Below are 26,497 nucleotides of genomic sequence, written 5' to 3' on the forward strand. Positions count from 1 at the left end.
CCTCCAGGGCAGCAGGCCGTGGCATGGCTGGGGCCCTGCAATCCTTGGCTTTCTTTATTCAGTTGGGGGTATGTTTACAGAGGAGTCGCATGATCCTTCATGAGCCGTTCATTACAACTCTGTTGGTACTTAAACTCTTCTCAGCCAGTTTTATATCTTTTCAGCACGTTCTGCCTCAGGGAATATCGAGTCCCTCCGTGGCACTCCCTGGCTTTATTACAGCCTCAGTTGTCTGAACGTTACTTCTTTTTAAGCTTTGAGGCCTTTGCCTTAAACATCTCATGTTCTGGGAAGTCTTTGATCTACAAGTACTTGACTCTTCAAACGTATAGCCTAACCTGTGGAGGTGCAGATTAAACAAGCAGGTGGAGCTAGTTCCTGGGGAGGTGCTTCCTTCTCCCCGAGGGGAGTGTGTGGATCTGGGGGCTGCGCCCCTTACTCTCCTCTCTGCTCTGTGTCCAGGGGGAGCAGTGCCGTCCAGCCTGGAGGAGAACCTGTGTCGGATCTGCATGGACTCGCCCATTGACTGCGTTCTGCTGGAGTGCGGCCACATGGTCACCTGCACCAAGTGCGGCAAGCGCATGAACGAGTGCCCCATCTGCCGGCAGTACGTGATCCGAGCCGTGCACGTCTTCCGATCCTGAGGGCCCGTGCCAGCTTCTGCAGTGCCTTACAGGGACAGAGCTCCAGGTGTCTGGGCCCACGGTTGGTCAGCTTGCAGACGGGCAAGCTAACCAGAACATGCGCAGTGTTCCCAAGACCAGGGCGAGCAAGGATGCTGTGTCATCTCTGGGCATGCCTGTCTTGCTTCAGAGGTACACTGTGCGCTGGCCGAGCCCCAGGCCAGTGGAAACTGGTACAGATCGCACAGGCCAGTCCCTGTTGTGGTGATCTTGGGGTGACGATGGTAACTGGTGGAGAGGACTTTCCAGAATTTTGACCATATCTTCCTCCCTTCCTCTGCAAACCTAAACAGTCTCACCCTTCCTCCTGTAGCCCGCCCACCCCCCTGAGCGGCGTTCCTCGGTCTCACCCACCATGAGTCCTGGTGGGAACGGCTCTCTTCCTCCCCGGCACACCTGGATTCATTTCTGGTCTCTGTGGCTCTCTGTGCTTTAACTGACCTTTGCTAAAGTCTCCTGATACCTTACCTAAAATCCATTTGTTTCTTTAGACCAAAAAGATGGTAGCTTACCAGACCCATAGTGATCCTCCTAGGGACAGAAATTTGTACCAGTAAACTTATTTCTGGTGAGAAATGAAACGCAAATGCGATTGGAAAACCTTAAGTCATTAAGAGTTGCTTCCTTAAGTGCTGGGATGGGAAGCTATCCCTCTCCTGAGCTGACCTTGGGAGTCAGCAAAGCATCTGGCTTTCAGACTGCTGGGAGATTCCAGTCTCTGAAAGACAGTACGTGGGTCACCTCTGCTTCTCCTCCTGGGGTCTGACTTTGTGCCATCCTGTTTTAGTTGATGAGGAAAAGGGAAAGCGTTGGGTGGAAGCAGTGGCTCTCTGCTTGGCTTTGACGTCTCCAGTGGACAGCCTTAAACCATTTTCCCCTGAGCACGAGGTCCCTCTTGCCCATGGAGGTTTTAAACATGGTTTTACTTGAAGACACAGAGACTTAGGCAAAGGGCCTTATTCTGCTCCAGTCAGACAAGCATGTAAGACCGAGCACTCAGAGGTATGAGCCCTTGAGCAGACAGCTGCATGTCTCTGTTCCCCAGCTTGGGAGGGACTCCCGACTCCCACTTCCTTTCTCAGCCTGCTGCTTTAGGGGCAGGTCAGGAAGCAGCATTCCCTTGGCTCTTTAGGAAGGGCCGTGCAGTGAGTGAGTCTTGTTCTTGAGCCCTCTCAGGGTCTCTCCACCACTGGAAGAGCTCAAGTTTGCTGGAGAAGCTTAGCCAAGCACAAACATACGTTCTGCGCACTATCCGAAGAGCTGTGTGTGCCGCCATTACTGTTGGACATTACCGCTATGCACACCCTCAGACAGCTGAGGGCTTTGGCAGTCACCCCTGCCCCTACCCTGTGCAGCCGAGCTCTCTCAGACCAGAAGAACCAATCATGACTTTGGAAAGCCTGTAAGGGCACCTGTTGGTTGGTACAGGATATGCTTAATGCTTTCTCTCCATCAACCACTAAACCACGTACCTTGACATTATACCAAGTCCTAGATAGTTTGATTCTGGGCTACAGCCTTTGTAGGAACTGGGGGTGGGAGGTGGGGGGTGGCGGATGGAGATTTCCCTGTAAAGATACCATCTTTCTGCTGGACAGTAAATACTATAGTTTACGGTGCCTACCAGTTTAACAAAGAATTCAGCTACTCCTTAGTTCCACTGTGAAACAAACAGGTCTGCACATAGCAGCTCAGCTACAACCTAGCAATAACTTCAGGGCAGAAGCTGGCTGTTTCCCTGCTTAAAACTTGTTTTCTCTGCTGAGGCCTTACCACTCCCTACCTCCCAGTTTCCCTCTTAGACATGAGTTAACAGTGTCCTGATGGTTGGTTTGTAACCTCAGTCAGAATCAGAACTGATGGCATTTACTCATCTAGGAGAAAGAATTTGCCTTTAAGTCTTCTAATCCCTTTTGGTGAAGGTTTCCATTTAGGAGAAAAGGTGTTAAAACCACCTAACCCTAACCGCGACCCCGCCCCCCCCCCCCCCCCCCTTCCCACTTTGTATCTTATTACTACACCAAATAAAGGCTGGGAATTCTTAAGATACCATTTCAGTTACTATCTAACCTAGGTAGCAAACTTGATTTTTATCCTTGGATGCTCTCTCCTGCCCCTCATGGCTCCTTGGTCTTAATTACCATGGAAACATCTAATTCTTTCATTATCCCATGGCTTTTGCTGATTGTTCTGAGATTTCAGTTGTGACTTGTTTTAAAAGACAGGACAGCTGACTGGTTCATAATACATTGGAATAGCTGGATCCAAACTAGAAAGAATAAGCTGTACAGGAATTAGTGCTCAATGTATATTGTATAAATTTGTTGAAACCTTTTGGACGTGAATGTGTTATTTCAAGTGGCTTATATTTTCTCAGACTTACTTGGGTGTTAGACGAAACCCAAATGTGTATTTTTTGTTACAGAGCTCTGCTTTATAATTTTGTAATAAAGTTTCAACATAGATGCCTGTCCGATCTGGTGTGAGGACGCCAGAGGTCTGATAGTTAAGACTGACATGAGTTCACAAGCCACAGGCTAATCCCAGGCGGTATGCACACAGGCCTGCTCTTGTGAGACTGCGTTATTTTTGGAGATGTTTGGGTCATGTGGCCTTGGACATGGGAAAGCCTAGTAGAGGATGGGAGCTGGGCAGGAAAAAGGACCAAGCCCAGATAGCAGCATCAACTGAGTTCAGCCATGGACACCAATCTGGTAGAAGCAGACCTTAAAGATGCGGGTGGGAAGGAGTCTGAGGCCAGCCGGGGTGCCCCGGCGTCTGCAGGTGACCCTGGGAGATGGCTGGAGTTGTGCAAACAGCTGTGTTGGCTGGACTGTGGCTCAGAGGTTGGCCCGGCCTCGAGGGCAGGGTGCCCTGTGTCTCCGTGCAGGTCGGTATGCCTGTCAGACCAGGTGCACAGGGGAGGGGACTCCTGAGAGCACAGCCTTTGGGAGAGCCGGACTGAGTGCAGATCTGCCCTGTGACTGGAGCAGGAAGGGATCTTGCCCAAAGGGCGCAGAGGCTCAAGGCTGAGCCACAGCACTTTGTCCTCATTGTTCTGGGAGGCTGACCCGTTCAGCACCCAGGGTGACCTCTTGCCTGCTGCCAACCAGCAAGTAAACAAAGGCTCAAAGGAGGGCAGGCCTCCAGCACCCTGCTGGGGAGGTTTAAGATGATGTTGCTTACGGTCTGTGAAATACATGGATACAAAATCATATATAATCTCAGCAGCAAAGAGAAACATGGATCAGAAAGACTGGAAGGAAACCAACACCTTGAACAGTAAGCTGAAGGTAACACACCCGACAAGGTGAGGAGGGGCTGAGCTCATGACCGAAATGACCCCCTCTGCTGCGCAGGTGCACCCCTCGGGAGACCAGCCAAGCCAAAGGCAAAATCCCCAGAGGAGAGCTCTGTCCCACTGCTTGGCCTGAGGAGGCTGGAGAGGGGGTGAAAATTTATGTAGGTCAGTGCTCAGAGGAGCAGCAGCTTTTGTCTCCAGAGAGGATAGAATAAAAAGTGTCTTATTCTCAGCAGTGAAGCCAGACTGAATGGTCCCCATTCAGAAACCCCAAATGTCCTGGCCTGCTGTCAGGGTGCCTCCCCCGCCCCTTCCCCCTAACACTGCAAACAGCAGGTGGGAACCCAGGTCAGACAGGCTGTAGCGACCTTAGCTGATTACCCTGGAGGGCAGGGGGTAGGCAGTGGCCCCTGCTTAGCCTCTTACTCAGGTAAGCTCCAGAGCAACCTCACTTCAGGGGTTGGACAAGCAGCCTGCCAACTTGTTGATAAGGAGAAACAGGATGGACCCTCAGCACCAGATGCTGAGGTGAGGAGCCTGCACGCAGACCAGAGTGCTCACAGTAGCGCGTGGGCGCGAGGCTGTGGCGTCTGGCAGCCCTGCAGGCAGAGGCCAGGCCCACACAGCTGGGCTGATTTTCCCAACTCCAGATCGCCATGCGCGCAGCTGCTCCTTCGGCTCACTCACTCTTCAGCAGCCTTACGACTCAGGTGCACTTCCAGTCTGCGCCTCTAGGGCTACAGCTGTTCAGTTTCAGGGCTTGCTTCGAACTGGCTCTGTCTGTACCTGCAGTGTCCATGGTGAGCTTCGTTAGCCTCACGTGACTACCTGAAGCTGATGAAGATGTAAGTTCAGCCCCTCGGTTATGTTACCAGCATGTTTCACATGCTCGGCAGCTGAAGGTGGTTGATTCCCGACAGCCAGTGGAGGTTTCCAGGACACTTCTTCCAGTGCTGTAGAAAGTTCTACTGAACTGGACTCGTCTATGCTCAATTGTTTTCTCTTCAAATAAATCCATCTCAAGTGGCACAGGAGCCGTTCTCTGTAAGCAGGCTGTGGAGATCTGTCCTCAGGTGGGTTTCTAAAGAGCGGTCTTGTTTGCAGATGGGGTGGGGGCAGCTCCTCCTGAGCCCGTGGCCCCGGAGCCCACACCAGCTCCCTGTCCTTCCTTCCTGGTCCCCTCCCTTCAAACCAGGACCCACACACTGTTTAATAGGAGAACATGGAAAAGTGAGACATAAAAATCCATTTTGTTTTCTTTCAGATGCAATTTCATTCCTGGCAAAAATGGCCAGGCTGAATACAAGTTTTGCCCACTATAAGCATTTCTGAGGATACTCTTATAAATACAACTTTAAAAGGAGCCTGGAAGTGGAAGGGGAACTTCAACAGCCAGCCTCCCCTCCATTCCTTAATCACTAGAATTATAGGAGGTGTTTGGGGAAGGACACAGATAACTCTGAAAGGGTTCCATTTTTCTTTTTTTAAAAAAAGCTTTTCAAAGGAAAAAAAAGGTCAAAACCAGCACCCAGATCTGAAAGACCTATGTAAACTGGCAGGAGAACCTGACTTCAGTGGTGGCACACAGCAACTCACTCCAGTCTGGAAGACAGCACGCGGGGCTGGTGGGCTCTGGAAGATGCATAGCTTGGAGAAGAGAGCTGCCCCTACCCTGGGTCCGCCCACCGCCCATCCGCCCAGAAGCAGTGCGGCGGGGAGTACACCCAAGGGAGGGGCGGGCAGCAGTCCTAGCAAGGAGCCACCAGCCTCCGTTTCCGGATACACGCCCAGATCCACTCCGGGGAGACCTGCTGGGCCTCGGGGTTCCTGTCCCTGCCACCCAGCACGTGTGTGGCTGAGGCCACGTCAAATTCCTGCACCAGGTCCCCATCGAATGCCACAAAGTAGCGTCTGAGGCGGCTGAAGTCTGGCGTGGAGGGCGGCAGGTAGAGCCGCACACCAGTGAAGATGTCCAGCAGCACCTGCAAACGCACAGCAGTCAGGGCTGGGCTGGGGCTCTGACCCCGCTCGGGAAGAGCTGTGAGACGGAGACTAGCGGTTGGGACGTGGGGAGAGCGTTTACAGGAGAAACGATAATGGCCTAAAACCCCCATCCTGGGACTTCCCTGGGTGGTCCAGTGGCGAAGACACCGAGCTCCCAGTGCAAGAGGCCCAAGTTTGATCCCTGGTCAGGGAACTAGGTCCCACGTCCTACAAGTAAGGGCCCTGTGTGCCACAACTAAGATTTGGTACAGCCAAGTAAAGATAAAAACCCCAAAACCTCCATCCTCCGGCCACTCCAGGTTATGCATGACCGACATGCCTTTCCATCCTTGCTGAGAGGAAAAGAAGGGCGAAGGGACGGGTCCCCATAAGGGACCTGGAAAAGGGGAAGCACACGTCTCAAGAGCCACCCAAGGACTGGTGGGCAGGGCCTGTGGGGCCCGGAGTGATGCTGCCTGACCCACGAGCAGTCCTGTGTGCGTGCTGAGGGGCCGGGAGCCCTGCTCGTGACTGATGGAGTCCAGGGCTTCAGGTAGGGGAAACACGGCAAGGTCCTCTGGGTGACATGGTGACTGGGTTCAGGACCTGGGTGTCGTGACCTCCACGCTGACTGCCAGGGGCGGGGGGTGGGGGTGGCACAGCCTCCCTGTCGTGACCAGATGCCGACACCTCTATCTGCCTCTGAGCCATCAGTGCCTCCAGGGTGGAACCCAGTCACTGGCCTTGGTAAGTGCTCAATAGCGGTTGTCAAACTAAACTGACAGCGGAGTAGGAGGGGAGAGGAGGAGGCCAGTCACTGAACCAGGGCTCTCCCGCTTCTCACTGGCTGGCCCTGTTCACAAACTCACACGGCTGCACTCCCACACCCAGGCTGGGCTTCCTCCCCTTTAATGTCAACTGGGATTTGGGACCAGCAGCTGGGTGGGTCCTTGCAGCCTCCCCGCTGTTCTATCTCCTGCCTGTGGGCACAGCTCTCCTTCCTCTCTGCTTGCTGGCTGGCCGCCTCTGCAAGGCAACAAGAGGGCACAGGGTGGAGCCAGCGGACTGCAGCCCTGCCTGAGGCCAGGGTGCTACAAGAGGGTGGGGCAGGGGGGGGCGGGGCAGGCAGTCAGCCCGACCACACCCTGCCCATTGCGCAGCGTCCAAGTGCAAAGAGCTGGGAATGCGAGGTGCTCGCCCTCACCTTGGCTTGGCACGGGGTCACATCAGGAGCCTTCCGCTTCACCCCTACTCTCACAGGGGAGGGCTTTGCAGCTGGTAAGTTGCCTGCAGGCAAAAGCTTGGGGTGAGAACCAAGAAGAGGACAGAAGCGGTGATAATGGTCCCTGAAGTCAGGGGAGCTAAGAGAAGGGCAGGCCCCTCTGCTATCAGCATGGGTGAGACAGGAAGGGCTGTCCACTGAGCCCTGAGCTCAGAGGCGGCTCATCCTCAGCTCCCATGGGCTCTTGGGGACCCTGTCTGGCAGGTGTGCAGAGCAGGAGGGTAACCCACAGATCAGTGGCTGGCCATCAGATGCACACAGAGCAGGAACGCAGCCATCGACAGCGGCAGTAGATGGGGTCCCAGGACCTCAGGGCTCCCCGCCCACTCCTCAGTGCCCCAACCCCTCCCTCCCTCCTTACCGCCTCTGCTGGTGCAGCCGCCCGGCTTGCCCCCAGCCTTCTTGGCGCTGGCGGGAGGCTGCTTGGGGGAGGCTCTCGGGGCCTTGTGAGGCACAGCCGGCCCTGAGGTGCCCTCGCTCTCCCCGCTGCTGCCTCCTGCGGCGGAGCTCCCCTCATCCCCGGCCGTTATGGCGAAGGCCGCCCGCTCCTTGGACAGTTGGTACAGCTCCTGGGAAGGGGAGAATGCCGCGCTATCCCTCCTTTCCCAGCCTCGGGGCTCAGGCAGTCTGTGTGGTCTGTTTTAGGTGCCCGGGCTGAGGAAAATGAGGGGAGGAGGACACACAGCAGGCCAAAGGAGCTGGCTTCCTCGGTGCTTCTCTAGCTCTGGCCCTGTTTCTGGAGTAATCTGCACAGATCACTGTTCTCTGTTCCCCAGTTCTTCTCAGCAATGTGGAGACTGAAGCCTGGGGGGCAAGTCCTCCTCAGGAGGCTGTGAGACAGGGCCCAGGGCTGCCCAGGGGGCCTGATGCAGGCGGAGCTCTGTCCCGGGGGATTTGCTGCTCTCCCTTTCTAGTAACTGCCCTCCTGGCCTCTCAGCATGCTGGAGAAAGGGGAAGGGGAGGACGCAGGTGGTCAGGTGCCGGCAGAGTGGGGAACAGGACACGCGCGCAGCCCAGTCGCCTGCACCTTGAGTTGGGGGAGGTTCGTGGCAGACTTCCAGTCCTTATCATCACGGATTCGGGTGCAGCGAGGGAATCGGATGGAGATCCCATCGGCTGTGTGAGCCTCAGATTTTGAGAATTCAGCCCCTGTGATCTCCCACACGGCAGCTTTCTGTCAGGAGAAGTCAGGTCACTCACTGGTTAAGTAGAAAACACCTTCCAATCAGGTGAAAGCAGTGTTGCTGCTGTTCAAGTGCTAAGCTGTGTCTGACTCTCTGTGACCCCATAGACTGCAGCCCGCCAGGCTCCTCTGTCCATGGGATTCTCCAGGCAAGAATACTGGAGAAGGTTGCCATTTCCTCCTCCAGGGGATCTTCCTGACCCAGGGACTGAACCTGTGTCCCTGCTTGACAGGCAGATTCTTTACCACTGAGCCTTACCTGAAAGCCCAGCTAAAAGCAACAGAGCACAGTTAAAAGCGAAACGGCAGTGGGTAACCACAGGGAGACAAGTTCTAGCCCCACTGCTGATGCTGTGTGGCCTAGGGAGTCCTGGGTCTTCCCTGGGCCTCAGCTCTCTGTCAGTGCAGGAAGGACTGGGCCAGGCCACGTCTCGAACAGACTCTCTGACTCAAGGAAGGAGAGGCCCTTCCTGTCTGCTGAGGATGGCCCCTCAGCATTGACTGGTCTTTTCCGTGCCTGTCACCTGGCTCCCCATCCCTGGGTGGACTGTCACTGATGCTGAAATGATGTCTCTGTGGCAGTAGAGAATGTACAAGCTCATTTTGGGGGCTGGAGGACCCCAGGCCACGGGATAATACCTTTGGGTCTGGAACGATGAAGTCAGGGTAGTAGATCTTATTGATTTTCAGCCAGTTGGGTATCTTGCTGGGATCCTAGAGGAGAAAGATGCTGTCCTGGGCTGTTGCCAAAACAGGACTTAAACGCGCTCTTGGTCACAGGCTTGTGAGAAGAGGTGCCTCATCACAAAAGGCAGCCCCTCACCCCTGGCATCCTCCCTGCCCAGAGAGGCTGTGGCCTGGACGGCACAAAGGCCAGTTTCCACAGGGTAGGTCCTCAGAGGATTTGAGGGTCTAACACTGCTCCTATGCAAGCAGCAGCTCTTTTCTGTGGAGACAGACAAACGAGACCTACAGCTTCCCCCCCACGCCCCACAACACTGCTCGTCTCAGAAGTGACGGCTGGGCCAGAGGCCAGGGCCCCAGGGCCCCCTCACCTTGCTGATCTTCACCATGTCCAGTCCGGTCTGCAGGCGGGCGAGCGTCGCGTCGTCGTGGCCTCCTGCACACTTGGTGACGGTGCACCACTTCTGGCTGCTCGGGTCGAAGCAGCCCATGAGGAAGATGGACATCATGCCGCCTGCGGGGAGGAGGCTCTGTGGGAGGCAGCCTGCGGAGGAGGGGCCCGGGCCTCGGCGTCGGAGCCCTGGCGACCTCCTGGACCCACACCAGCCGTGTGACGTTCACCGTTTGGAGTCCCAACTTCAGTGAATTTGGGGCAATCACACTGAATGCTGGACTAAAAGGAGCTGAATAGCGTCTGGCGCCCAGAAACAGATGCCAAGACTACTAGTTCCTGAGACCCCAGCTTCCCCTCCAGTTCAGAAATGGGAGACTTTCCCTGAGGAGAAAGCCACCAGGCCTTGGAGACACAGTGGCTGGAGTCTTTTTGGGCCAGTGAGCCCAGGGCACTCTCACCTGACCACTCCCTGCCTGGGTCTGCAGCGCTCCCTGTTCCGGCCTGAGGCGGCATGGGCAAGGTCAGGGCCCCTAAGCCAGAGCTCCGATGTCACGACTGGCCGTGCTAGCACGTCCAGCCAGGAAAAGGGCCAGCCTATGCCTTGAGTGGTGCCTTTCAAAGAAGCACCATCCCAGGGGCCAGAGGCCACCGACCTTTGCTCCCTTGCCCGTAGAAGGCCCCAAGCACCACCAGGTCAGCTGTGTCGGCCATGGCCCCCTCGTTCAAATAGTCTTTCTTCACTTTCAGCCAATGCCGCTTTCCAGGCTCATATGTACCCTGAGGGGAAGCAAGCAAGAGAGAAACCACAAACGCGAATGGAGGCTCTGTGAGGGTGGGCTTTTTCACCTGCTCACAAGACACCCTGGATCTGTCGCAGTGCCCTCCCACTCCACCAACGCACTTCAGGAGACAAACACAAACCCAGCCTTTCGATCCAGAATCCTGCAAAGGCACCACCCCCTCAAGCACCGCCAACTGCCACAGCCACGTCCTGTCAGGGCGGAAGAAAGCCAAGGATGTGACCATGTTACCTTCACGTCCTTCAGCACCAGCCCTTCCAGCCCCTCTCGGATCACCCTGTTGATCATGTCCACCAAGTCGGAAGCTTTCTGAGGGAGAACAGGAGAGACACTGAGATTGATGTGAGAACAGAGAAGGGCTATGGAAGCGAGGGAGAGGTGGTTCCTTTTCACACACTAGCAAAGTGCCTGCTAGAAACACCCTGACTTGAATACAAGGAACAAAAGGGCCAGCGGAGCAGGGACCAGCCAGAGAGCTGCTTCAGCTGTGACTCTGGGCGCCCACCTGGGAAGGGCCTTTCACGCCCTGCCCTCGCAGGTGGGGACTCGCACACGAACACCGGCAGGGCCTGTCTTACTGTGCTTTGCTTTACCGCCTTTTGCACTCACTGTTTTTTCCTTTTTTTTTTTCACCAAAATGTTGTTAGATGACGGTAAGCATTTTTTAGTAGTATTTTTAGTTTAGTTTTTTTAGTTAAGTAGTATTTTTAGTATTTTTACCTTAACTAAAAATGTTATTTTAGACATAATGCTATCACACACCTAATGGACTAGAGTGTTAATGTAGCTTTCCTGTGCACTGGGAATTCATAAGTTACGTGACTTATTTTCTTGTGATACTGCTTTACTGTGGTGGTCTAGAATCAAACCCACAGTATCTCCAAGGTCTGCTCGTATCCACATCAGCCTTCCTCTTAAAAAAATAACTAAGACTCATCCTCCCAACCACATTGGACCCATGGGGGGTTCTGCTCTGCTTTCAAATCATGAGGACACTGCGAGGGTGGGATCCTCACTCACTGTGACTTGCTTCATTTCTGAGAACATGATCCGGTTGGGAATTTCCACCATGTTGTCATAAAGAAGCTTCCGCCGCTCACACAGAGGCCTGAGGGGGACAGAAGAGCTGAGGTCAGGCCAGGATGCTCCTCCAACCCCCCAGAGCTCTGAGGAGAGACGGGATAAGGATGGACTGGTTTCCTGAGAGGTCTGCCATGGCTCTGGGCCCTTGTGTCTATCAGTTCTGCCCGCCCAGGGTGACCAGGGCTCCGTCGGGACCAAAGACGGATGGTATGAGCTGTGGCAGAGTTACTTCATTGTTATAGGTCCTGTCTCTACCTCATCAGCCCAGACAGCCTGTGTAAACCCTGGTCCCCTTTGAAAAATAACCCTGACTCTCCTTTGCTGTATCCTGTCTCACTCTCTAGGCCCCAGGCGGGCTGTGCTTGGGTCAGAAGGCTGACAGGCCTCAGGACCTCAAGCCCAAACCCCAGCTCCTACCCTGGCAGTTCTGTCTCCTTCCATCTCCCTCCCCCTCCACACTCAGGGCTGGGGGCTGGGGTGGGGGTGGGGGCAGGGATGCTTCTCTAAGGGAAGAGGGGGCCAAAATGGTTTTTGGGACTCAAGAGGTCAAGACTGCGAGTTATCCCGAAGGTGGTCCCAACCACAGAGCCTGACAGTCCCAAGCTTCTGGTTGGCAGCCTCTTCCAAGACTAAAGCCTCTGAACTGAAATTCATCTGCCGTATGCACCTGGAGGCGCTTCTGAAGAGAGAGACTGAAACCCTACAGTGCTTGTGGTCGGGTATCTCGCCAACAGTCCATTCTGCTGTGGGCGGCGGGGTTTCCTCTGTGACTTAAGCTTTCAGAGTCGAGACCTAGTCAGCACACTGGCTCTTCCTAACACTGAATGGGGAGCCGGCTGTGCAGTAATTGTGCTCCCTCTCGCTCCTTCCTGCTGCAGCTCCTAGGCCCAGAGGCACTTCCGCCAGCCCTTGCCCGCTCTCCTTTCCAATCTCAAGCCCCCACCTCCCTACCCAGGAATCAAAAATAGATTCCTCACCTATCCATCAAGCTGACATCATTGAAGTAGATACAATCAAAAACAAACAGGCAGACATTAGCATCCTGGAAGGCAGCTTTCTGTAAGGGAAAATGAGGTAGTAGGTACATGAGGGACACACGGGAGAAGCAGTCCACTTTCACAGACCCTCTGAAGCGTGTGGAACATAATGCATGTTTGTACTGTGAAGCCCCTGGGCCATAAAGGCACTTGGCAGTCACGTCCTAAGTGGAGACTGACCCAGTTATAAGCCAGGTGCCACTATAAGGTTTTTTTATGCAAAACACAAAAACGAAACACATCTAAACTTAGGGCTGAAGTCAGTACCAGCTCAAAGATGAAGATAAGCTTGACCCCAAGTAAGCGACACATCCCTCTGCATCTGGACTGAAAGCACACACTCATGCACACACTCACTCTTGCTCACTGGGCCTGAGCAGGTACCTTGTGCACTCCCAGAGTCCCAAAGGGCAGTGGTCTGCCTGTCCTGTTGTCAATCAGGAGCACCTCAGAGTCCAAGATCATGCTGTGGCCCCCAGGAAAAGCCCGGGGGATGAAGTCCTTAAAGTGGGCCACCTGGAGGCAGAAGGGTCACTCAGAGGGAGCCAGGACACAGAAAGCAAAAGCCGGGCCCCCGAGGGAACACGGAGCACCAACACAGCCTAGCTGGTGTGCAAAACAGACTCAGGTCTTGGCAGCTGGCCAGACAGGAACAATCAGCCATGTTTCAGGGCCTCAGCCCAGACCCTGGAAGAGGTCAGCTCACATCGTGGTCAGTTTCTATTGGCTGCAGAGAATTTGCAGGAAAAAGGAAAAGATTGAAGGTGAAAATGAGGGGAAGAAGGGAGGCAGACAAACATGGAACAGAGGGAGGGAAGGTGGGCAGGCGGGATTCGTGCAGGAGAACACACCAGTGGGAAAAAGGATGGAAAGAGAGAAATGGACTCCCTTAGAAGCAACAAAAAAACACGAGGAGGGTCTTCACTAATACTCGCGAGGAGGTCCTGCTCAGCTTTCAGAAACACTTGAAACTGACGGCCTGGCCTGACTGCCCAGGCAGGCGAGGCTGGGCAAGGGTGTATGCGTCCCCTCCCCCGGGACTCTGAGCAGACAGAAGGGGGAGCAGGCGCAGAGGGCCACCCACCCCCCAGCTACCGGAGCCAGCTGTCCCCACTGCTTTTCCCTGGACAACCCCCAAGGGCTCCCAGAGGCCCCGGGAGCTGAGAAGGGCCGAGGGGCGAGGTTCTCAATGCCCCCTGATTAAAGGCAGGAGCTGGGGTCTCAGAAGCCCCCATGGGATTGTGTTCACATTTGAATGTAAGCCTCTGGAGGCACAGAACTTCGTCCTTTTTTGAAACTTTTCATTAAATGCCGGATGCCCACTACCTTATACAGTGCCCAGCATAAACCCTTGATCAATATTTGTTGACAGGGGACTTCCCTGGTAGTCCGGTGGCCAAGACTCTGTGCTTCCACTGCAGGGGGCACAGGTTTGCTCCCTGGTAGGGGAACTAACATACTGCATGCTGTGTGGCACAGACAAAACGTCAAAAAAAAAAAAAGTTGAACAAATTAATGACTGACTGCCTAACAGTTCCTTGTACCCGAGCCACGACATATCTCAGGGGGAGCACACAGGACCTAGAAAGGCAGAGGACAAGCATGCAAGTCGTCACCAGCTGAACTCGCTGTCCTGGCGTCACTGCCCCTAGGCTCCACGATGGCTGACCCCCAGCTACTCTCTTGTTCCTCCTGAACAGCCCCACATTATTAGAAGATTCCAGAAATGAATAAATCAATTCATTCTTCCATTCAACAAATACAAAACATTCTATTTTGCATGAGAGCTGGAATGGCAACGGAACACAGGCTTTGAGATTCTTAGAGACAGGTAGAAGAGTCCCAGCAGAAAGGAAGGGGTCTGTACCTTGTGTGGCAGGACGGGTTTGAGACTGCGGCTGAAGTAACTGAAGTGGTCTCCCTTTTTATGCACCTGGACTCGCTCCCCGTCGTACTTGATCTCAGAGAACATGCCGTTCGGACACTTCTTCATGGCATACTCGATGGACTTGCAGGCTTCAGCCTTGGGGGCAGAGGAGGGGGAGACAAGCCTGGAGTCTTAGGTGCTCTTCCCGGAGAGGCGGCTCGGCAGGGACAGCGCGAAGCCCGGGGCCCCTCAGCCAAAGTACACCCTCAGGGCAGGAGGAAGTGAAAAGGATGGGCAGCGTCATATTCTGGTATATTGTTTTCACTTTATGAATGAGAAAACTGAAATTCGCAGAGGTTAAGTGCCTACTTTCTATTACACAGATAGTGAAGGGCAGGAATGAGATGTGAATCTAGATCCAACTCCAAAGCCTGGGTGGTTGACCAGTAAGCTGTGTAACCTATTGTTGCTATTTAGTCACTAAGTTGTATCTGACTCTTTTGTGACCCCATGGACTGTAGCCTGCCAAGCTCCTCTGCCCATGGTGTTTCCCAGGCAAGAATACTGGAGTAGGTTGCCAATTCCTTCTCCAGGGGATCTTTCCGACCCAGGGATCAAACCTGCGTCTCCTGCATTGGAAGGTGGATTCTTTACCACTGAGCCACCAGGGAAGCCCAGTATAAGCTATGCCATGGTTCAAATGAGACCGTGGAACAGATTCCAAGAAAAATTCTTATAAAAATCAGAAAGTCTACTAATGGAGGTAACTGGTCCTGTCCTTCAAGTGGAGATCTTACTATTTTGGTGCTGGCTATCCCAACACAGAACCCTAGACCAGGACTTCAGGAAAACACCATAGAAAGCATTGCTTCATAGAAAGCAGTCCACCCCACTGAAAGAATACAAAGGCTCTCAGAGCAGGCACAGCAGCAGGCGTGGACTGTCCTGTTGCATAGGAAAACCCACACCAGGAAGGACGTCCCATTTATCATGAAAGAAGCAGAGGCCCAAGGAGAGCTGGTCTTCATTCCTGAAGCTTCTTCTCTTTCCAGATAAAAAAGGAGACCTAAGGTACCCTCTCACAGGAAGGCTGGCTCTGTCACCAACTCTCAGAGCTACTTTGGGGCATGTCATAGAGACTCAGGAGTTACTGCACACATCCACCTGACTTCAGGAAAGAGGACTGATGAACCGCATAGGGCAGACACTTCAGATACCATTCACATAAATCAAGAGAGACTAAGGACCTCACCTAAGATTCCACAGCTGGCTGAGGGCAGAGATGGCTGAGTTCTCAGGTCTTTCCACTGGTCACACTATCTCCCCCTCTGCCATACTCTCCTAGGAGAAACACCCCCTGCAACTCTACTCTTCCTTCCCCCAAATCTTCCAGCCATCTTTCTTGCACAGCCTTCAGCATCATACCCTCTCAGATCTCACAAGGGGAGGGTAGTAACCTCACACAGGAGCAGAAAGCAGGGCAAGAGGAACGTCCTTACCAGCATGGGCTGCACTGGGGTCATCAGAGAGGCCTGGACACTCAGAGCTCGTCTCTGGCCTGGCTCCTTCTCCACCTCCTGCTCGTTGCGGAGGACCCGCTCCACCACATCCTGCAGGTTGCGTGAGGCTTTGAAGGCTTCATAGGCATTGGGGTCTAGGGCATCTAACCTGCCGAGGCCGACAGGAGCAAGGAAACAAACACCACTGTTCTTGACCTTATCGCTCTGGATAGCAGCAATATGCTGCAACATATCATGTCTGGCAACAACAGGACATAACCACTTCCCCATATATTGGGATCTAACAGCTTCCCCATATATTGGGACCCCATGAATCCCAATACATGGGGAAGTGGTGATGTCCTATTATCTAAAGACTGTCACAGGAGAAAGAGATCTTGGAAAACTCAGCTCTTTTGAGATACCATGCTACCTGGATGCTGCCCTAGCAAAGAGGGGGCTGGAGTGGGCAAGCAACTTTGAACATATTTGCTATGTTTGACTCTAACAACTCTGTGAAAAGGGTACTGTTATCTCCATTTAACATGAGAAAAGGGAGGCTGAGCTAGGTCAACTGACGGGTCCCACAGGAAGGAAGGCGGCACAATCAGGTCAAACCCAAATCGGGGCTTCCAAGTCTCTGAGACCAGCTGACAACACAGGGAGTGGGCAGCTTCCACCATCAGACGACTTGGTACTCACACGTGTTTTGCACCTGAGTTCATCTTCAGATCATGCTTGATCAGCCTGATGATGCACTTAAGGTCGTTGGCTGTACACCTAGAGTGATGAGGCACATTCAACTTACAAAGCTCTGGACTCCCAAACCTTCCTCCCCTAGTGATTCCATCTCCCCAGGCCCATCCCCAGTGGGCAGTGCCCCCACCTGGAGGCGATATCCTGCAGGGCCTGTTGCTGCTCATCCTCCTTGGTGAGCTTGGAGAGCCGCAGGAGGAATTCGTCCACCTCCTGGATGGTAAGGAGGCTCTTGGCAGCTGGAGGGAAAGACTTGCTCTGCTCAAAGAAGACTCTGATTGTCTCTGACACGTCACCCTGTCTCCAAAAACCAAAATACCATGCAGCAACCCCAAAGTGGCCATGTGTAACCCCCAAGCCCTCATGACTACAGGTGAATTAGAGATTTCAATCACTGCTCCTGTCCGAAACTCACAAATATCGACTTCACTGTTTAGAGACTATATCCCGCCCACAGCTCCTGGAAAGGGCACCTCCATCCTCCACAGGATCTGGCCCCCTGCCTCAGCTGAGAAGTGATGTAAGAACTAATGCAGGGCCAAGCCAATGTGAGTCCTGTTAGAATCTGAACTACAAGACAGACACAGTCATCAGATTATGGGGGTGTTTGGACAGCAACTTTCTAGGCGTCAAGGCTGGAGTCATGAACAAACCAAAACTGAATGGCAAGCCCAAGTTATAATGGAAAAAAAAGCTAGGAAAACACAGGGCCCAGAGGGAATCCCCTGCTAGTGGCTAAGACACCAAGCTTCCAACGCAGGGGTCACAGGTTCGATCCCTTTTAGGGAACCAGGACCCTATTAATACATGCCACATGGTGCGGCCAGATAAGGGTCTAGGACAAGAGCCCCTGGAGAGAGAGTGGGAAGTCTAAGATCCACCCTCGCAGTCTAGGTCTTTCTCTGAGGCTCAGCAGTAATGTAAGTCTAGTCTTCAGAACCTTGTGAAGCTAACAGCTGGAGCCTCCCGTTCAACTCCTCTCATAACGAATGCTTGCTCACGTGGGTTTCAGTTTTCTGAAACACTATGTGCTCCACCAGGAAAAAGTGCGGGTGACGGGCTCAGCAGAACCCCCGTGGAGCCCCCCTGCCCTCCCCTTCCTCTGACCTGCTCCAGGTCTCGTGTCATGTCATCCGCGCTGCAGTTAAAAATGCGGCTGAAAAGCTTCACGATCTGCTTATCATTCAAGTTGTAAACACTCTTAATGACACCCGGCAGCAGCAGCTTCACTGTTAGGTACACGTCACCGTGGAAACCATCTGGAGGAGACAGAAGAAAGAAACCTTTCTTGAGACATGGAGCTTAAACAAATAAATACATAAACCCAAAGAACCAAAAGAGCTGTCTGCATCGCTGGCCTCGCTGCACAGGCCCTCGGGGGAGGGGGTGCGTTCAGCACAGCAGCAGAGGCCATGGCCTCCGGCAGCTGGGGGTCTGTGCGTCCGCCTCCCTGTAGCCCCTGGATGAACCCCTGCAGGGCAGAGCCATGACTTTCACTGTCATGTTCCCAGTGATGGGCACATCACAGATGTTCAATGATCATTTTTTAGACGAATGAAAAGGAACACAGTTGGGAGATTCTATTCCAAGCTGTGCAAGTGGCTCACAAAACCCAAATCAAACAGGAGAGTGAATTTTCCTTTTGGTCAAATGGGATAGGTTCTTCTGGCCTCCTAGGGGGCAGAGTAAGGAAGAAAGATGCCCATGTGTTTGGAACAGATCTGGCTACACACTGAATTTCAAGAGAGCAATACAGCAGAGCATCAAACCAGGCGCGAGGCCTGCGCAACCGTACAGTTCACGTGCCCGTGAGGCTGGCCGTGACTCTGAGCTCTTGCGAGAAGCCCACCCAGGATGCTCGAGGCCCACCTCCTGCTGAGCCTTTCTGAAGGAAGTCCTGGATGATCTGGGTTTTCGTGTTGTAGCTAGGATTTTCAGCCACCATGGCACACAACTTCCGAAACTCACGCAGCAGACAATCCTTGTGTTTCGGGTCACATTTGCTTGAGGACAGACTTGTCTTAGGGGTCTTAGGGGTAGGGCTGGAGTGGGCTTCCCCAGAGTTGTTGGGCTTGGCTGTTAGGGAGAGAAAAAGGGAGAGGTGATTCGTTTGGCCTTGCTGAAAAGGAAGCAAGAGAAACTAATAGGCACTCTGCTGGTTCTCTACGTGTAGCTTCACTTAATCTCCCCAAAGAGCCCTTTGGGAGTAGATATCATTGTACTATTTTGTCGGTGAAAAAACAGAGGTCAAGTGATTTCCTCAAATCTCACAGCTATTAAGAGTAAACAACTGCCTCACACTGAAGCAAAGGACCAGCTGATGTGTATTTCTTATATGAGTGCTTACTGAAGAACAAGGGCCATTTTCAAGCCAAGAGTGGTCAGGACGATCTCAGAGCAACTGTAAAAACCCAGAAAAGTTGGAATCAGGAAGGAAAAAGAAATCAAGGGACGCCTTAGTTACTCTGAAACTACTTCTTCTGCAGATTGTTGGAACTGGAAGAAACCTTCAAGATGATCTAGTTCAACCTCCTCTTATCGGTGAAGAGACCAAGGCCTGAGGATAGAAGCATTCCCAGTCGTTGCCACTAGCCCCCTGCCCCTCCCCACCACCCCCATCACCACTCTTTTTCTTTCTTCTTATAAAAACGAAAGGTGGCTTCCCCCGCGGCTCAGTGGTAAAGAATCTGCCTGCAATGCCAGAGACATGGGTTCAATCCCTGGGTCAGAAGGGACTCCCTGGAGAAGGAAATGGCAACCCGCTCCAGTGTTCTTGTCTGGAAATCCCTGTGGACAGAGGAGCCCGGCAGGCTACAGTCCATGGAGTCACAAAGAGTTAAGACACGGAGCGACTAACAACAATAATGAAAAGTTCTAGGTTTGGAACTTCCCTGGTGGTCCTGTGGCTAAGGCTCCACGTTCCCAGTGCAGGGGCCCAGGTTTGATCCCTGGCCAGGGAACTAGATCCCACAGGCTGCAACTAAGACCAACACAGACAAATAAATAAATACAAATTTTAAAAAAGGTGGGCAACAAGGAGGACTTTTCTCCAGACACCCCAAACAACTCTCAAGTGATCCTCTGTTACCTCCTTGTGACCATTTACAAAGTAAATTTCACCCTGAAAGCTTGCAGCAGACAGCCATTACCATGCTGTCTGCTGATGTAAGCGTCTTCTTGCCTGGGGTTTGTAAATTAGAAATCTATCCTCATCTCTGACCTGGCATTTAAAGAGAACTTCAAGGGACAAAATCTCCAAAGTGTCACTGTTCGGCAGCTTGGAAAAAATGGAACACCTGCCCTCCCCGAAATTCCCTCCCGAGAACTGGCTCTTCCAGGAATACACTGCCCTTACTGTCACCTGCACTCTTCTATATTTCTCTCTTTGGCTGACCACTAGGCACAAACCGAGCAAACCTCAGAGTTTAAAAATGATAAAAAATTGTAGAGTCAGGCACTGTTTTTGCAACTTTCTCTTCTTTATTCCTTGTGAGACACCGTGGGGTCCACAAGGCAGGCGCTGCCATTCCCACTTCACAGATGACGCCACAGAGACCCAGACCAGGACCCAGGTCTTCTGACCTCAAGTCCAGGCTTCTTTCACTCATACAGAGCAACCTCCTGGAACAACTTCTGAGCTCCTAAGTTCTGACTTTATTTTCTTTAGCTGAGGCAGTCACAAGAATGTCTCCAAATAAAACAGGTAACAAGTTGGAGGGTAAAAAAGCACAGGTATTGGAGTGTAACTGTTAGAAACTCCATAATGATGTTGAGCATTGGTTTTCTCATTCATAAAATGGGCCTAATAAAAGTACTCCTCACCGTGAAATGAAGAACAAATGAAACTACACGTGCAAAAGCCCCAGCCCAACGCTGTCTGCTACCCAGGGACATGCAGGACATCTCCATCTCTACTTTCATCTCCAACTTGGGCAAGTAGGGGATGCAACTTCTCACGATTCTTCCATTATCAAAAAGCAAGGAAGTGGGACTTCTCTGGTTTTCCAGTGGCTAAGAATCCATGCTCCCGATGCAGGGGGCCTGAGGTTTGATCCCTTGTCAGGGAACTGGATCCCACAGGCTACAACTACGAGTTCAAATGCCAAAACTAAAGATGCTGCATTCCGCAGCAGAGAGGAACGATCCCGTGTGCCACAACCAAGACCTGGTGCAGCCAGGTAAATAAATAAATGTTAAAAAACCAAAAACCCCAAAACAAGGAAGTAAAGGGCAGGTTGTAATAATGTCTGATCCAGGTAAACTACTTCAAGGGGAAGAAGTCTTGAAAGAACAAACATCTTTTTGCTGCAACAGAGATTAAAATATACAAAAAAATGCGATACATGTGGGGCGCTGAGAATTAGCTGGCCATTACCTCTCTGCTCAGATGAAAGCAAATTACAGTTGACTCTTGAACAACATGGGTTTGAACTGCACTTACACACAGAGTTTTTCAATAGCAAATAAGTACTATACAATCTGCAATTGATTGAACCCAGGGATGCAGAACTGAGGGCATGGTGGAACCATGCATAAAGTGGAGCCTCAGATAAGAAGGCAGACTATAAATGACATCTGGCATTTCAACTGTGCAGGGGATTTGGAGCCCCTACTGCCTGGGATGTTTAATAGTCAACTGTATTAAGCAGGCTAGATGGCACAGAATGGTCACTCTTAACCAGAGTACCAAATCTTGGTCTCCCAGGATACCTAATTAAAAGGACTGCAACAGCTCACGTAGCCCTAACCTCTCTTACCTGAAAAGCCAGAAAACTTTCGGGGATTGGAATTGGTGACAAATGAGGCACCTTTCACTGGAGATGCTACTTGGCCAGTGGCTGTCAACTTAGCCTGGACAACAGCTTTCTTCTTTGGTGTGCTTGTTGCCTTGGAAGATAGATCTGTAGGACCCCCAAAAGAAGGGAAAATATCTTTCAGTGAAAAATCCCTGAGAAAGCTTTCAAAGACTATCAATTGCTCTTACAGCCTGGCTAGGTAAGTTACTACCATGGTATTAACCGAAAGGTGACTGTTGGCTGGCTGGTCTGCTTGACTGGAAGTACTAGGTATTAGGGTATTGGGGCGAGGGTGTTCTAGGGACAAAAGACCCAGTTATTCTTTACTTTTATTAGTAACTTAAATATTCATCAATACTCTCCACCCCTTATCTCATATATAACCTTCAGATTATTCAGAGGAAGTCAGAAATCATGTGTCAACAGATAAAATGTGAGGACCTCAGCTTATGGAATTAGCCTCAATTTAAAGATAAACAAGAAAGTAAAATGAAGTTGGATAAACAGAGTATGTTGATCTGGTACATGCAGGAAAACTTGCAGCTGCTGAGTTATTTGAGCTGTGTGACAGTTTAACTCTCCCTTGTATTTTTCTTCCTCTGAATGAGCTGGGTCCAGAAGTAAAAAAGGGTGAAGCCAATGGCTAAGGCTGGGCAGGGCAAGAGGGAAGCTGGAAAAAAAAAATGTATTAGTTTTCTCCCTGAAGTCACTGTCCTCTCAAAGGAAAAGGACAGAGGTCCATTTTAGTCCCCCTATACTGACTAGAACTAAACTGAAGACAGGAATATTGCAATGACATTGAAGGTCGGAAAGGTCTAATTGGATTTGCCAGTGTCAGATTTCTAAAATCTGCATGCATTTGAACACACACGTGTGTGCACATATGTTTTTGTGTATATACAAACATGTGTTTTCCAGTTCTGCTTGCTGAAAGGGCCCAGAAGCACGCAGGACACACAGCATCAACATTTTTGTCTCTATTGCCATTTCCCCCATAACAGGAACAAGGACTCCTCAGAGAAACGGCTGATTTCACGGCTGAGATAGGTAATGCTAAGAGCGAGCATACTGTTAGGCCAGAAAGCAAGGGAGTACTTTAAAACAATTTTTAAAAAGTGATCTGGACATCAAGGACAAAAATTAGCTCAAAGGGGTTCCCAACTGACCAAATATGGGACAATTTAGCACCAAATTAATAAAGTACAGGACAATGATAAGCCATCAGGAAAAAGCAGTAATCTGAGTCCATACAGAAAATAAGTTGAGAGAGAAAAGGGAGTAGTGTAGGTACTCTTTTCTTCAAAAATGTCAATGTCATGAAAGAAAACAAAGACCTCAGAGATGTTCCAGATTAAAGGAGGCCAGACTCGACAACTCAGTGCAATACCTGATCTTGTATCAGGATTCCATACTGAAGGGAGAGAAAAGTTATAAATTATCTGATCAACTGACAAAACTAGAATACAGACGGTAGATTAAAGCATTATATCAAAGATAAATTTACTGGTTGATAGCTGTATTATAGTCACGATATCCTATTCTTAAGATATACACATTGAAGTATTTAAAGGCAAAGGACCATGACGCATGCCCAAATGGTTCTGGGGGGAAAAAGTCACTTGTGTGGAAGGAGAGAGTAACAGAGAGCGAAAGAGTGAGCACAAACATGAACACAAATGATAAAGCAGAGAGCAAAATGTTAACAGGTAAATCTGAGGGAACTCCCTGGAGGTCGAGAGGTTAGGACTCTACAGTCTCACTGCTGAGGACCTGGGTTTAATCCCTGGTCACGGAACTAAAATCCCACAGCCAGATGAAAAAACAGCACAGCCAGAAAAAAAAAAAAAAGGGGGGGGGGGGACATGAGCATTCTTTGTACTATGTACTATTTTTATTCTTGTAACATTCCTGAGTTTGAAGTTATTTCTGAACAATAAACTTAAAGACAGGAAGAAAGAAATTGGGTTCTACTCTCATCTCGTTGCCTCTCAGAGCCAGTAAGATGAGAAAGCAGTATTCTCCACCCTACCTGCAATGTGCTGACTTATCTGCTCTTTCTCATTCTCTTCCAGCTCTTCCCAGCCTTCCAGCTCGGTGAGGTCCTCAATTTTTTTTGTGGTGGCCCGGGCCCGCTCCAGCTTCTCAAACATACATTTAATGTGGTACCACTCTTTCATATCGTCCCCCGCCTCTGAAAAGGGATTGGGCACCACTTTGCCAATTCGGCATACGCCCTTGACAATCTTTTCCTTGCATTTTTTGCAGCCGGCGGTGCCACGCTTGGCGTAGTCCACACAGAAGCGTTGTTCTGCCATCTCACAGGGACCACTGCAGAGTCCCACATGCGACCCTGGCAAGAAAACAAGGCAGGCGGCACGTGGTCTTAGGTTGCTTTCCCGAAAGGACGGAACAGGCTTTCTTCTCTGGAGGTGGTGGTGTCCACGAAGAACTGTCTCTGACCACTGGCCAAAGTGTCTTATGTCTGGCCGGTGATGTTCTCGGAATAGGCACAGTTCTTTTTTCCTGAGTGCACGGAGAGTTGGTGGGAAGAGGATCTTAAAAGCCAAAGTCATACAGCTGCATGGAAGGGGAAGAGGCAGAAAAGTGAGTTACAGAGGAGCTAGGCTTCTAATTTCCTCAAAGGCTGACATCCTAACACAATAATCCATGCTGACCAACCAAACATCTCCCAAAGTATGAAGGATTTTTTTTTTTTTGGCTGCTGTCTGATCCCTGACCAGAAATCGTACTTCCGCCTCCTGCAGTGGAAGCTCGGAGTCTTAACCACAGGACCACCAGGGAAGACCAGGTATGAAAGATTTATTGCCTACAGGATGAACAATTCCAGTACAGAAAAATTCAGTCTGCAACAGGATGTTCAATTACATAATTGAAAATTTAGATATTATCTAATGTATATCTAGTAAATCACAATCAAGAGAATTCAAGTAACATAAAACCCTTTCTCAGGCCACCAGCAAACCCTAAGCCTTAAAATGGATGGTGACCCTTTAGCATAAGATTCTAAAGTTTCTTTTTAAACATCAAGAAAAATTACGTCGGGAGTTCCCTGGTAGCCTAGTGGTTAGGACTCAGTGCTTTCACTTCTATGGCCAGGGTTCAAACCCTGGAGGAGGAACTGAGATATTGAAAGCCAAGTGGTGCAGTTAAAAAAAAGAAAAGAAAAAGACATTATTTTCAGGAAGCCTTTAATGTGAAATATAAAATATTTGTTATCCTCAGAAAATAATTAAGCCACTATATAGATCTGTGATTTAATCAGAAGCCCTATTTTGAGAGGCAATTAAATGGAGCCTAAAACCTAACCCCCTGGTTTCAAATCCTAGTTTACGGTCATAAGACCTTGGGAATTTCCTTAATCTCTCAGTTCCTCAATTTCCTCAACTGTAAAATGTGGATAATAATAGTACCTAACTCAGAGAGTTGTCATTCTAAGAATAAAAACCCTTATATAGTCAATGAAGCGATTATCCTTTAAGCAAAGGCTCCCTGTGTGCAACTAGCCGGGTTATAATTCAGCAACTTCAATCTGAAAATGCTGAAGTAACTGGACAAGCAAGAATCAAAGGAACTGCTCAATCAATCCACATGGTAACAAGGACCATATCCACATAGTATCCCCCACTTTCTTTTATCCTTATTTTCTAAAATATCCTCCCAGTTCCAGCTTTCAACAGACTGGAAGTTATTTTCAGCCTGCACCAGGCTTTGTCGTCAAACTGCTTGCGGATGATAATGAAAAGCAGGCTTTACTTGCTGAAGTGAAACGTGATGCAGAGAACAGCAGGTAACTGGGAATCAGAGACGCGAGCGCAAGTGTGACCGTGCAGTTCAGAGACTATGTTATCTTTTGAGAATTTCCCTTAACTTCCCCGAGTCAGCTTCCTTATTCCTAAGACAGGGAAAATATCTACCTCAAGGGAAGGGGGGAAATGACACTGGGTCCGTGGATGGGCGAATGGGAGTGGGGGGTAGGGCTCTGAACTCCCTTGCAAATGTATTCAAAAGGTGTGCATTCAGCCTTGTACGTTTTGGGGAAGAAACAGTCAACGTTTTCATGAAACTTCACAAAGGGCTCTGTAACCCCTAGATGCTGAACCACAGAGTATGTGAAAGTAGAGCAGGCCCGTAAGAGGCGCTCAAGTTAAAAAAAAAAAAAAAAAAATTAGGGTCCACCACCTTCCTGGAAAGCGATTTATGAAAAGCCGCCCCCAGGACGCCAAGGAGCCGGGGGGGGGGGGGGGGGGGGGTGGGGGGGGGGGGAAGGCACCTAGCCGCGCCCCTCCTCCGCAGGGTCCGGGAGGCGCTGGGCCACCAGGAGGCTCGGAACCGTTTGGGGAACCCCGCCTGGCTCACAGGCCCCTCGCGGCCGCCACTTAGCATTTCCTGAGGGAGCCGAGAAGGGAAGCCGTTGAGGCCCGAACGCAGCCGGGCCGGGAAGTGAGAGCCCCGCGGCCGCTGCTCCCGGAGGGGCCTCCCCTTTCGGGAGGGGGTACCGGCTACCCGCCGGGGCCGCGGGGAGGGCGAGGGGCGGCCAGAGCACAGCCCCGGGCTGGGCTGAAGGGGACGCGGCGGGAAGAGAAAGGCTCCTAAGCTCCGTCCGCAGCGCACCGACTCGGGCGGCGGCTGGGCGGACCCGGCCAGAGGAGCCCCGCGGGGGCGCCCTGCCTCCCCGGCGTGGGGCCGCGGGGGTCCCGGGAGCCAACCCCCGCGGGCTCCCGGGGGGCCGCCACGTCACGGAGGGTGTGCCCCCGGGCTCTGCGAGCCGGCGGGCGGGGGAGGAGACCACGGGGCTGGCTCCCGGGCCGCGCCGAGCCCCGCACTTCGGCCGCCCCCCTTTCCCGCAGGCCGGCCCCGCCGCGCCGCCCCCTCACCTGCCTTCCGGGCTCCGGCGCCGCCTCAGGCCTCGGACCAAGCGCCCACAGGCCGCGCGCAGCCACGACGGTTGTAGTGCCTGTCTCTTTAAATCCGGGTCCTCGAGCTGGCCGCAGCACGCAGGCGCAGAGGCCCAGGCCCCGCCCCCCCGCAGCCGCGCCACGCGTCCCAGCCCCTTGCCTGCCACGTGGGAGGTGGCCCGGGTGCTCCGAGTGAGGCTTGGTCCGTGGGGTTGGTTCGCGAGGTGCCACTG

At 51.8% G+C, this 26,497-nt stretch overlaps 2 protein-coding genes across 18 annotated transcripts in view; one reads left to right on the forward strand and one right to left on the reverse strand.

Moving 5' to 3' along the window:
- The window catches only part of RFFL (ring finger and FYVE like domain containing E3 ubiquitin protein ligase), a 75,317-nt gene extending 72,169 nt beyond the window's left edge, over positions 1 to 3,148 (forward strand). For all 13 annotated transcript variants that reach the window (XM_069602843.1, XM_069602848.1, XM_069602842.1 and 10 more), the window contains one exon: positions 463 to 3,148. In XM_069602843.1, coding sequence (XP_069458944.1) covers positions 463 to 644 — 182 coding nt within the window. In that variant the 3' untranslated portion in view covers positions 645 to 3,148. The remainder of the gene's footprint in view (positions 1 to 462) is intronic.
- Positions 3,149 to 5,228: 2,080 nt separating this feature from the next.
- LIG3 (DNA ligase 3) lies at positions 5,229 to 26,497 on the reverse strand. Of its 5 annotated transcripts, none has more exons than XM_069602839.1 (20): positions 26,244 to 26,497; positions 23,378 to 23,925; positions 21,310 to 21,453; positions 18,422 to 18,628; positions 17,660 to 17,811; positions 16,683 to 16,849; positions 16,499 to 16,576; positions 15,797 to 15,965; positions 14,298 to 14,453; positions 12,815 to 12,946; positions 12,371 to 12,450; positions 11,331 to 11,418; positions 10,542 to 10,619; positions 10,164 to 10,287; positions 9,488 to 9,630; positions 9,072 to 9,146; positions 8,277 to 8,423; positions 7,611 to 7,818; positions 7,172 to 7,254; positions 5,229 to 5,966 (listed from the first exon to the last, which is right to left on the reverse strand). In XM_069602839.1, exons 2-20 carry the CDS (start codon positions 23,919 to 23,921, stop codon positions 5,733 to 5,735), a joined length of 3,009 nt encoding a protein of 1,002 aa, XP_069458940.1. In that variant the 5' UTR covers positions 23,922 to 23,925; positions 26,244 to 26,497; the 3' UTR covers positions 5,229 to 5,732. The 5 variants fall into 5 exon arrangements, with proteins under 5 accessions (XP_069458940.1, XP_069458941.1, XP_069458939.1 ...); XM_069602840.1 differs by having other exon boundaries at positions 26,248 to 26,366; XM_069602838.1 differs by having other exon boundaries at positions 5,229 to 6,993; positions 26,244 to 26,359.

Source organism: Ovis canadensis, chromosome 11, assembly GCF_042477335.2.
Source record: "Ovis canadensis isolate MfBH-ARS-UI-01 breed Bighorn chromosome 11, ARS-UI_OviCan_v2, whole genome shotgun sequence".
NCBI lineage: Eukaryota > Metazoa > Chordata > Mammalia > Artiodactyla > Bovidae > Ovis > Ovis canadensis.

Bases quoted from the DNA above. Each gene is read 5' to 3' on its own strand.
- LIG3 (XM_069602836.1), bottom strand. From the start codon at position 25,752: ATGCTAAGTGGCGGCCGCGAGGGGCCTGTGAGCCAGGCGGGGTTCCCC. The intron at 12,947-14,297 runs GTACAGACCCCT...TTCTGCCTCCAG, and splicing joins AACCCGTCCTGCCACACAAG to GTGGCCCACTTTAAGGACTT. The intron at 8,424-9,071 runs GTATTATCCCGT...TTCTCCTGACAG, and splicing joins TCATCGTTCCAGACCCAAAG to AAAGCTGCCGTGTGGGAGAT.